Below are 12,292 nucleotides of genomic sequence, written 5' to 3' on the forward strand. Positions count from 1 at the left end.
TTTTAAAAAAGGAATTTATTGCCTTACATATAATTATGAACAAAATAATAATAATGCTGGCCTTTTAAAATGACAGTGTAAATGAGGAGTACCTATAAAGCTGATTCACTCTTGTTGACTTTTAAAGAGGCTGGGGTGCATTTATAATCTCACATGCTGGGGTGCATTAAAAATCTCTTTCCTACCCTTTTATACTAATTGCAGACATTGATCATGTAAAACCAAACTGGTTCCCAAATGACCAGAAATTCTGCAGGTGCTTTTATTTAATCAAAGGTTGTTTGTACAGTGCTTGTTGTAGGAGGAAAGGTTCGGGAACTTCTAGAGGACAGAAATAAGAATATCATTGATGAATGAGAGCAATATTCCGTTCAGTCCATCGTTCAGTTCCCATGCATTCATCTAGACATGTAGGGAAAGCACCAGGTACCCAGTGGTATCCTGACATCCTCCAAACATCATCCCCTCTATGTCAGGAGGTTCCCACACTTCTGGTTGGTGGGCCACCAGTGGTCCATGAGCTTTACTCAGGTGGTCCATGGAATGCTTATATTAAATATGCAAATTGCTTTTTAACTGCATTTTCCTTGCATTTCATTTCTTATTGTATTGATTGCAACTTGGATGCAAGTTGTTAATACAAAAAAAGAGCAACAGGCAGTGACCATTTTGCACATGTTCAATTACGCAGAACATGAGGGCAGATCAGGGGTATAATGGGGTGGGCTTATGCCTTATGCAAACTCTGTTGACGTGTTGGTGGGGAGAGGGGCAGGAACACAATCCCCATGCAAATTGGGGGTTGCCTGCAGAAGAAATAAAAGAAACAATAAAAATACAACTAAAAATCATTGGCAGAAAAATCATTACGTAGTTCACCAAAACCGTCAGCATTTTCCAAATGATCCCCCCGGGGTGTGGGGCGGAGGGGCGGAGTGTCTAGCAACCTCTGCTCTACTTCCAGTGCTCAGGCTATGTCATTGCTTATGTAGCCAAAGCAGCAGCACCATGCAGACGGTATCAGTAGACTTGAGGAACCCCAAATTTTGCATAGAAAAAATTTCTAGAGGTAAAAACCCCAAGGGAGTGAGCCCCCCACCCAATACAGGACAATATATGCTCAGTGCCTCATGGAATGCTGTTAGGGAGCAGAGGGTGGAAAATGTTTGGGGGGGGGGGTAGAAATGCTGGAAGTCTGGACAGGCAGACCATCACCACACTGCAACATTTTGTTGCAGTTCCAATTGTTTCCAACATGTTAAAAGAGAATACTGTACACATACTCTCCCATGATAAATAGCTGGGCTTGAAGTCAATCAGACTCTTTCTTACTACTGTATTGCAACATGCCCTGCAGTTTCCTTATCGGGGAAAATAACTGGGAATTTCCTGTGGTCCAAGAAGATTTCTTAAGTACCTACGTGCCAACTCATAATCCCAACAACTTGGGATCCTGGCTAAATAATTCAATGAGACCTATTAATGCCCTTTCCCCAAAATCCAAGACACACAAGCAGCACTGCAAATCACTGCCTGAGGAATGTTGCCGCTAAACTGGCACACAGAAGTTTCGACTACTGTTGATGAGACAGCCTCAAGCTTCCTGAGAAATCAGATTCCAGTTCATCTGTCGTCTCCACAGGTACGTTGCTTTGGTTCGAATTGGATGGATACGACCAGGTTGGTGTCCATGCGACCAACCTGTTTGGAGACATATTGCACTGGCATCTCACCGGTTGCAAAACACTGCCTGAGTGAGCAGGGCTTTGCTGGGGGAAACCTGTATAACAATGTGGCTGGTGATTGTGATGAGAGGGGCTATATCCAGCTGCCTCTACACCAGGCGAGTGGGCGAAACAAGGCCCGTCAGGCCCGCAGAAGCTGTGGAAACAACTATTCTTTCTGTATCCTTGATGAATGCGCAGTCTCGCAATGAGCGGCTTGCCAATGTTAACCACCTTCCTTTCATCCACAACATCATCTACTCCTGCGTATTCATAGTGCAGGCAAACTGTGAAGGTTAAGTCTTCCTGTGAAATAATAAAAAAAGAAAATTCATCATTAATCTTCATAATAATGGCAGCTGTTATGCCCTAAGAAAGAAATGCAGGCATTCACATCAAATGCAGCATTCACTGCCATTAGAGTGCTTTTGTCTCCTAATTACACAAATTCACAGGACAAAAAAAGGGGGGGGGGCGCTGGAAACCTATTTCTAGCGTTTTGCTGTCAGCACACAGACTGTATTTTAAAAGCAACTGTTACACCGGCTGCTAAAGATATTCCACTTTCCACGTTAAGAGTTTGCCTTCCACATGGAACTTGCAAAAATTAAACACAAAGAAGCTACTGTTTGCATCACAGATAACTCCAATACTCTCACTAACATAATCAGTTTTGTATGCTGACTGAATTAACGGCACATCTGCATTTTGTGGGAAACAAAAGCAAAAAATGAGCATGTCTGCCCCTCAAAAAATAAATAAATCAATTTTAGCACTTGCTGTATCTTCATCATTTAGGATGATGTATAAGCCAAGGGACACCAGCTGTTCTTTATCATGTAGATTCCACCCTCATTCCAATGCCACATACTGCAGTTTTATACTGATCAGAATTGTTCCTTCACCCAGTACATTCTCATTGCCCAGTCAGATTTGGCTCCTGGTCCCCTATTTCCCACCTCACAGTAGTGTCCAATCTGCACTAGGCCTTTAAAGCAGCGTCGTGCCACTTCAAAACAGTCATGGTTCATGGTTTGCGAAGGGTGTTGAGAGTTTTTTAGGAGATCCCTCTTCCCCCTCACAAAGCTACAGTTCTCAAGAGTTCTCTGGGAAGAGGGGCTGACTACAAAACCACACTGGGAATTGCAGCTCTGTGAGGGGAATTGGACTCTAACAATCATCTGGGACCTTAGCAAACTACAAGCCCCAGGATTCTTTGGGGGAAGCCGCAAAGGTTTAAAGTAGTGTGATACAGCTTTAAATGTATAGCGCAAATGGGGCCACAGCCGTCATCCGAGCCCTGATTTGTTTTGTTTCCGATAGCTTAGAATCGTAGAATTGAGTTGAAAGGGAACTTAGTGGTGCAGCAAGAAAGCAAAGCAGTTGTGATCCTACCACCACCTCAGCCTTGACACAAACAAAGCCCCTATTGCAGCCTGCTGCCCTTCCCCAGTACCCATGAAGCCATATTCAGAAATCTAGACTCTGAACCTTTTGAGACTGAAGGCCTTTGGCATATAATTCTCTGCTGGCTTAACCTGCAAAGCTGCATCCGTAGGGAAATCATACATTTATGCTGAGGTATTTCAAAGGACAGGGACGCAGGTGGCGCTGTGGGTTAAACCACAGAGCCTAGGACTTGCCGATCAGAAGGTCGGCGGTTCAAATCCCCGCGATGGGGTGACCTCCTGTTGCTCGGTCCCTGCTCCCGCCAACCTAACAGTTCGAAAGCACGTCAAAGTGCAAGTAGATAAATAGGTACCGCTCTGGCGGGAAGGTAAATGGCGTTTCCATGCGCTGCTCTGGTTTGCCAGTAGTGGCTTAGTCATGCTGGCCACATGACCCGGAAGCTGTACGCTGGCTCCCTCGGCCAGTAAAGCGAGATGAGCGCCGCAACCCCAGAGTCGGTCAAGACTGGACCTAATGGTCAGGGGTCCCTTTACCTTTACCTGTATTTCAAAGGGCAAGTAGTAACTGGAGGCTACCAATATGGGTGTGGGCCTGTAAAACGTGCAATCTGTTTCATGCAGCAGCTGGTGTAAAAGTGCCAAACAGAATGAGCTTGTGAGACAAAAGTAATGTGAAATGACCTTTAGCTTCTGCAGAGAACTTATTCGAGTGTAGAGACAATGTTTGGGCAAGTCCTTTGAAAGCAAGTAGCTTCCGGTTTCCTCAGGAGTCCCCTTGTTTGCCCCTTTGGGGTCGACATCCAAGTCCTGTTCAAATTTGTTAAAAAGCAGAAATTAACTTATAGGATTAAAAGCTATATATCCACAACCACCACCACCCTCTAGCTGCCAGATCATATAATATGTGGGTTTTGGCCAAAGTGCAAATTTCATGTTTTTTATAATCTTGTAAAGAATAAACTCATACCAAGCTCCTGACGCCAACTTACGAGGGGGAAATCTGTAACATAAGCTTTGCAAACAGTGATTTCAGAAGGCTTCTTTACTATGCTTGTGTAGACAATCAGGACATTGGAGAATTCTGCTGCGAAACCCAGCTGAATTTGAACACCGCAGGCAAACTGAAGGCACATGCTTTCAGGAAGTTCTGGAAACAAACACATTTTGATTAGTGGTAATACACAGATGCTCTCCTTCAAAATTAGTTGGGGAAATTGCATCTTTCCTCATGCTGTACGTAGTCATTATCCAGATTGGAACATCAGGATTAATTTCAGTAGCTAGGAGATCTACAAACTAATGGGAGCAGATTATAATCAGTCTTCAAGACTCCTTCATACATTTTGCACAGATCTTCTCCTCCTGGCATCTATCAACAGTTCTGCTATTGCCCTAAAATGATAAGTAACTTTACTGGAGAGGATCGTGCTCCTTCACTTTACTAGCAACACATGAAATGAATTACAAGTTATCATTAGCTGAGCAGATAAGGAGATGAAACTATGGAGAGAGGGTCTGGAAGGTCACTTCATATACCTGGGTGCCTGTGAGCTATGGGTTAGCCACCCCTGGGCTATTGGGTGTCACTGTCCCCTCATCATTATGATACTGACTGACTGTTTTGTGAACTGGCTATTTTCTGTTGTGGGATTTATAGTTGTTAGCCACCGTGGATGTTTTATATGGAAAGCTGGGGATATACAAATGTAATAATGTGTTTGGCTTGGGAGCTTGACCCCTAAGAAAAACTTAATGAGCCCCATCCCACCAAGGCTCCACTGATTTTGGAGGGGGAATAAAACAGAGGTGATGTTGTGGGGGACAGAGATGTGTAGCACTCTCTGCACAGCCCAGAACCTTGATGGGGATACAAACCACCCCTACTGTGCTTATTAGAATGATCATTTGATGAATGGAGAGGGGTTGACGATAAGCTCTGCTCTTCAGCTGATCTGCTGGGTGTGGGGCTACGCTGGAGAAGGTGCCCTGTGCAAGAGTAGGGTGGCCACACCTACTGGTGCCATGCAGCCCCTGGAAAGTTTGCCAAGGGTGAGTGCAGTATTCAAGTATTCCATTGAAGGTTAGCTATCCATGAAGTAAATGGACAAATAACCTAGGGAAATGAACCATTTGAGGGAGGTAAGCCAAGTTATTTCAGTATATACATAAGGCTGTTGTGAACCCACACCCTGGGACATGAGGAGCTATAGATCAACTTTAACAGCATCTTCATCTTCACCCATACCATGAGCTTTTGCCCACTGCAGATTCCGCGCTAATGACTCTGCCGACGCTACTGTTTGCTGAACAGGATCAGTTAATGCTCTCTTCTCAGATAAGCTGCTGCGAATCTCCAAAGCCTGCTTGCCTTTGGTAAGGTGACACTTGCCCATATCTAAAAATAAAAGATGCAAATCATTTTCTGGGAACCAAAGCTGCTGAAAATTCTAATTAAAGCACCTACATTCCAGAAGAGCCGCCATGTTGCTATGGTTATTGTTGTGTCAGCGTTTCCATGACAAACCTGATTTCAAGGGGGCATTCAAGCCTGGCTGTTCAAAATTCACTACAGTCCGGAACATACCGTCCAAGTTCCTCTCCATAAGAACTCTGCCTCCCCTGCTCTTTTAGCATTCATTATGACCCAAACATTTATTAAGCTGCATGGCAAGTTTCTTCATCTTCTCCCTCCTACATGCACAGATCCTCCAGTCAATGAAATCCTTCCCAGGAAAAGACATGTTTCTTAATTGCAGCACTCTACTTACAAGAATACACGTTCCAATCGTTTTACACTACAGATAAGCTAGACTGATCATCTTTTCCAACAGTTGTCTTTTTTTTACTTGGGGTTCTCCATCTATTTTCAGCCATATCATTAGCATCCTAATTAACAATTTTAAATTTTAATTTTAAAATTAACAATTTTAATGCATTTTTGTACACCTTTGTACTGTATATGTTTTTAAAATGTTGTTATTACATAGCCGCCTTTTTCATAAGGAAATTCTGCAGCGGTAGTAGTTTTTGAACATCGCTTCTGCAACTTAAAAAAAATGAATTTACTATATAAGGAACTGCCTTCGGCGAATGGCTCATCTTGCCTAGTTCTGTCTATCCTGGCTGGAAGCAGTGTTCTGGGGCTGTGAAAGGAGATAAAGTATACCTTTAAAAAACAATGCCACCATTTTGGATGCATCTATTGCTCTGTGCCTACAAAGCAAACATGCACAATTGATTTGATCCCCCTTTTCTACCCCAGTGTGTTAGTAGTATTGTTATATGTTGTGCTTCCAGGGGCAGGGGTACATCAAAAAGCCACACACACATACCCATTCCCACAGCCCTATTATTCTTTTGAATATGGACACATTTCATTTCACAGCTTTTATTAGGGATTAAGTGCTACAGCACCCTCCAGTAGTTACCCCCACCCCCAGCAATGCCAGAAGTACGTCTTGATTGGCGTGAAGGCAGCCTCCCTGGATTCGGGTTGTACACAGTCGCTCTCCAATAGTCAGCCAGCGGTCCCACTCAAGAATACTTAGGCATCCAGCTATTGCCATCTGGCAGCTCCTTGTCTGGCAGTTTCACTTCTGCCTTCCCCAAAGCAAAAGGGGGGGGGGAGGGGGGACCTTCTTGCGCTTTGCTTCCAAGACCACATTGAAGCAAAGGAGTCCTCTGAATGAGGTCCACTCCCTTCAGGAACTCAAGAGAACTACCTTTCTTCAGGTATGGTTTGCAGCTCACTAGGCTACAGCATCCTTCCACTCAGTTTCCCACCCAGGGCATTGGTTACACAAAGTCTACATTTCTCCCTGTTGTCAACCTGCCTTTCCAGTCTCCCACAAACATTTCCTTCCTGCTTCCCTTTTGCCCAGTCACCCTCCACCCACCCCCATCCTTCTCTCCCGAGTTCTAAGAAATTCTGACACCTTCTTGAGGCCAGCAGCTGTTTTCTATCTGACCTGTCAGGCTGCTCCTCAGGGAGGGGGAAAAGGAGCCTGTCCTGTGTCAGGGAACTGCCATCAGTGCCGGAGGGAGAGAGCAAAAGCCAGAGGGATTCCAGGGAGCGTCCAGGGATCGGGAGGAGCAGCCCATCTTCTGGGGAAGAGAATCAGCGTAGCACCAGTGGAGAAGGGGAAGCGGATGGGGGAAGCGGTGAGGCGGTCCCATGACTCCTTGCCTGGGACCAGCGGGGAGAGTAGGGGTCCTCCGCTGCCCACGCCCTCCTTGCGCAGAAGGCTTTCGCACACAGAGAGTAGGACGAGACTAGGCGTCCAAGAGCTTCTTTGCTGGAAGAAGTTTAAGAAACGCCCACTGACGGATTCTGCCAGTGATTGAGTCAGCCACGGGTGAGTGGCTGTCCGGACAGAAAAGGTTCACTTAGGCGACCCAGCCAGGTGTTTGCACCCAGCCGGGGAGATAAGCACCGGCTTACGCACGAGCAACCCCTAGAACCATTACACTTGTTTGCCAGCAGGCTGTCTTCCCAGCCATCCTCTGCTGGCGGTTTCTGTTGACTAGAACCAGTAGGAAACACAGGGTGCACTGGGGCAGGCCATTCATCTCATCTCAAGGAAGTAAAGGTTACGGGGATCAGGCTGTATTTCAGCTGACAGACATAACTGTCCCAAAACATTTATTTACAAAGGCTAGTGTACATTTGTTCTTTATCCTCATCTAGGAACAAGCAGTTTGAGCTGCTATGGGGGAAGTGGAGTTTGAAAAGAAAGAGTGAAGCATGGGTGTGCATATACCTTACCCCTGCATTCAACTTCTGTTAAAAAATATTATAGACTCTCAGGGCTGCTTTTTGGCTGTAAACCGCCCCCCCCCCCATCAAAACAGCTTTTACATGCATTTGTGCATAACACACAGTTTGCTCCGAAGGCCTCAAATGTGCAAATGAAATGTTTTACACTTCACTGCATTTGTATTCTGCCTTTCCATCAAGGGGTTTTAGCCACACAACAACCCTTTGAAGTAGATTAGGGTGAGACGCGGGATGCGTGTGGCGCTGTGGGTTAAACCACAGAGCCTAGGACTTGCTGATCAGAAGGTCGGCGGTTCGAATCCCTGCGACGGGGTGAGCTCCCGTTGCTCGGTCCCTGCTCCTGCCAACCTAGCAGTTCGAAAGCACGTCAAAGTGCAAGTAGATAAATAGGTATCGCTCTGGCGGGAAAGTAAACAGCATTTCTGTGCACTACTCTGGTTCGCCAGAAGCGGCTTAGTCATGCTGGCCACATGACCTGGAAGCTGTATGCCGGCTCCCTCGGCCAATAAAGCGAGATGAGCGCCGCAACCCCAGAGTTGGTCACGACTGAACCTAATGGTGATGGGTCCCTTTACCTTTAGGCTGAGAAATAGTGAGGCTCAAGGTCACCCAGTGAGTTTGTGGCTCTGTGGGGATTTGAACCAGAGTCTCCCTAGTTCTACTCAGCCCCCTTAACTCAGATGTGGGCAACCTTTGGCCCTCCAAAAGTTGCTGAACTACAACTCTGATCATCACTGACCAATGGCCATGTTTTCAGGAACTGATGGGAGTTGTAGTCCAGCAACATCTGGAGAGCCACAGGCTCCCCACCCCTGCTCTAACCACTGCACCACACTTTTCTCGATCAAGCAAACTTCCCTAGTGGCTCAGGTATACTTCCCTTACCTTCTGCTACACCATCCAGCAGCACAGTAATTTTCTTGTCCTCCAACAAGCGTTCCTTCAAGAACTTCATGAAAATCCCATTGGCTAAGCCAGACTGCTGAATTTCAAAAGCTTCTGCTCCTTGGCACCTTAAATGCATATTAACAACAGCAGAGGCATAAGATGGGTAGGGAAAGTATAACTGCAGCACAACAGAACGCAAAAATGTTGCTTTGTCAAAGTAAAATAAAAAGGACTTTACAGGATTCTGAAAAATCAGTTCATGTCTCACAATAAAGTATACAAATAAAGTATACTTTTACAAGAAATGTTAATAAATATTAATGTTTGCTCACAAATGTTTGTACCGCCAGGATGCAATTTGCTAGGATCCAGAAGGCAATTGGGCCTGATCTGCTCCGTGGGCGTTAGTTTGCCAAACAATGAGCAAAAGGGTTCTCAGGATTAGCCACTTCACTTACCTGAATATAACACCAGAGCAAAGCCTATTATCTTGTCTGTAAAACAGGTGTTAAAATCAGGTAAGAATTCTCAACTCCCCAATTAATGGAATGAGGCACATCACATTTATCTGAATGCACAATCTCCTTTTATCACCCCAATCTGCCTTTTGAACTGGGTTTTCGGTCAAGTGGTCAGGGAGATGCTGCACTCAGATAAACAAGCAAAAGGAATGTACCATGTTTATGTTGTGTTGAAGTGGGAGAGGCACACACATGCAAGGTTGAAAGTTGATCCAAAAATGAAATCATGAGGTTAAATCCGGACTTAAATCATGCTTAGAGTAGACCCACTGATATCACTGGGTCTTAAGTTACTCATAACTAACTTGAATGCCATTGATTTAAATGGGTCTGCTTAAACCTGAATACAACTCAAAGATTTTCTCAAATGTAATGTGCCCACAAGGTATATAAAGGTCTGCTGGAACACAAGCAGATCGTCTTTTTTATTATCCATCTCTATACTGAAGTTTTTTTAGTTAGCTCAGAAAATATTAACACAATCATTCTGTTGTCACAAAAAATATGCAGGTAAAATAATTAGCCTTACGTGGCGTATCCAAAAACAATGTTAGCTGTAACCTTCAGGGCATCCAAGATGAGGACAGTATTATCATATTCATTCCTTTAATAAATGCAAGAATACAAAATGAGAAGAACAGCCTGAATCTGGGGCAAGTTGAAGATAAAACAAAAAGTTTTGTATATCTAAAGCCATGACATTATTATATAGAAAATTCTATATAACCCCCTCCCCCCCAAATTCTGCCATTTATTCCATCACTTCCTTTAACAAATCAGAGAACTAAGCAAATTTGCTTTGGTGAATCAGTGCAAAGTGCTTCCTTCCACATTCATGAGCTGCTCATGTTGCAGTTGCATAAAAGTAGCCCATGCATAAGATGTAGCCCAGGCCTTGCCCCATCACTGGCTCTGCTCTGCCTGCTCCTTGAGTGCTTTTGCCTGGCTGGAATATGTCCTTGAACTGTGATCAATGCCTCTTGCTTGCCTTGTTGGAGAGATGCGCAGGTGTAAAAACCTCTGCTTTTTGCCTGGTGGGAATGTACAAAAGAAATTGCTGCTCAGCTGCCTTTTGCTTCGGGTACCACCCACCACAGGCATCCTGACAGTTCCCTGACACTTGCCCATGCTCATTGGCAGAAAAAGACCCCACACTCATGTTTTTTGCCCTGAAACCTCTCTAGAGTTAGGCCAAGGGTGGTGATGCTGTTACAAAGCACCCAAACCCAAAATGGTGCACAAGCTCTATAAAAATGCTTTGCTTTGGCATCGATGACTGGATGGAACAACACCTAGAACAGGGCTACTGGTTACGCTTACATGAAAAGCAGCTGGAATCTGCCTGACCAGAACTTTGAAGATTCAGGCCTGCCTGAAGCAATGTTTTATTTTGAAATCTTTTAAATAATATTTCAGTTTCCTGTTAATTACGTTGCTTTGAATGTATGCTTTATATCTGACTTTCTTCAGCAATGTTTTATTTTGGATTGTTTTATTTGATGTTTCAGTGTGTTGTAAACTGCTTGGGAGATGTTTTCTTAACAATATAAAGCAGTATAGAAATGAAACGAATAATAATAATAGCCCAGGAAAGTTGGGAGGGGCTTGAAGTAAAAGCTGTTATCACTTCCTAGCTAATATTCCCTACTAGCTGGGAGGAGGAAGAGCAGGGAAATACTGTCACGGCAAGATCTTAGAGGGGGAAAATGCCAGCCTGACATTCCACCTTCCCAGTCAATAGGATGTCAGCTTCATCTGTTAGAAAGGAGCTTTCAGTATTTTGAACAAGCTACCCAACTCTGCTTTCATGTGGTAATCAAAACACTGTTTTTTTTCTGAGTGGGAAGAAAAGAATTTTTATCTGAACCACCGTTATCTGGATTGTGAATCATGCCCTCCTTTGTTCCCAGAGACTGACCCAACAAGTCAAACATGACCATGTAGCAAGTTTATTTTATTCCCTGTTATTTTGCTTTCGCTCTCCCGAGCCTGGAGAAGAAAACGGAAAGGTTGTGACACTTGCATACAGATGGTTGAGTTAATAAAAGCTAACCTCTCAGCTGTTCCATTTGCCTGTTTTTCTAGCGCCAACATGGCTTCTTGAGCCTTGATCTACTAGGGAGGTGATGAAAGCAATTACATACCTTTTCCTGCACATATCCAGTAAAAATACATTGAGGCCAGTATCCTTTTCTTGCATCCGTTTGAGAATATTTTGTACACACAGACAGTTTGCTGCTCGATAGGGATTTGGGGCATCTATAGGAACCATAAAACTATTACCATAGTTTTCGTAGCCATGGCCAGCATAATATAATAGCCCTGGGGAGAAACAACACACACAGTTAAAATAGCTTTTAGTGATTATATTAAGCAAACTAATTCAATTAAATTAAGTTGCAAAGAAAACAAGAATAAGGCAGTTTTCTATAGTCTTAAAATCACACTTGCCATAAGTGGGGCAGTGGTTTTACTGCAAGCAGATGCTGAATGTACTCCAATCTCCCCATTCTTGGAATGAGGTGAGCAACAGCCTTGTGCACTGCAATACTCAGATAGTGGCACATTTTTACTATACAACACACTGAAGTGAGGAAAGCAGCAGCTGCGAATTTATGTTTTGCACTTTGCATTGCAAATGACACTTTTCTGGGAGTAACCAGGTGATGCAATATCATGGTGAGCACAAGTCCTTCTGGGTATGGAGGTAAGCTCACCAAAATGCAGAAAATTTGGGGTAGGGAACCTATGTTCCTTGAGATGTTGTCGAAGTACAACTCCCATCAGCTCCAGCTAGCATGGCCAATGTTCAGGACTAATGGGGGTTGTAGTCCAGCTAGAGGGCCACAGGTCCTCTACCTATCCAATCAGAGTCATGGAATTGTAAAGTTCAAAGGGACCCCGGAGGCTCATCTAGTCCAATCCCTGCAATAAAGCATTATTTCATGTTCCACAAACATTCAAAGGACACTA

The 12,292-nt window shown here is 44.3% G+C and overlaps 1 protein-coding gene across 4 annotated transcripts in view; it reads right to left on the bottom strand.

Annotated features, from left to right (window-relative positions):
• Nucleotides 1–12,292, bottom strand: part of MALT1 (MALT1 paracaspase) — a 36,723-nt gene continuing 24,431 nt past the window's right edge. For all 4 annotated transcript variants that reach the window (XM_083702659.1, XM_083702657.1, XM_083702656.1 and 1 more), the window contains 7 exons: nucleotides 11,464–11,641; nucleotides 9,849–9,923; nucleotides 8,796–8,923; nucleotides 5,379–5,528; nucleotides 4,123–4,280; nucleotides 3,815–3,940; nucleotides 1–2,030 (listed from right to left, as the gene is read on the bottom strand). In XM_083702659.1, the coding sequence (XP_083558785.1) occupies nucleotides 1,575–2,030; nucleotides 3,815–3,940; nucleotides 4,123–4,280; nucleotides 5,379–5,528; nucleotides 8,796–8,923; nucleotides 9,849–9,923; nucleotides 11,464–11,641 (1,271 nt within the window). In that variant the 3' untranslated portion in view covers nucleotides 1–1,574. The remainder of the gene's footprint in view (nucleotides 2,031–3,814; nucleotides 3,941–4,122; nucleotides 4,281–5,378; nucleotides 5,529–8,795; nucleotides 8,924–9,848; nucleotides 9,924–11,463; nucleotides 11,642–12,292) is intronic.

The sequence above is a fragment of the Podarcis gaigeae genome (assembly GCF_964106915.1).
Source record: "Podarcis gaigeae genome assembly, chromosome: 11".
In the NCBI taxonomy this organism is placed as follows: Eukaryota; Metazoa; Chordata; class Lepidosauria; order Squamata; family Lacertidae; genus Podarcis; species Podarcis gaigeae.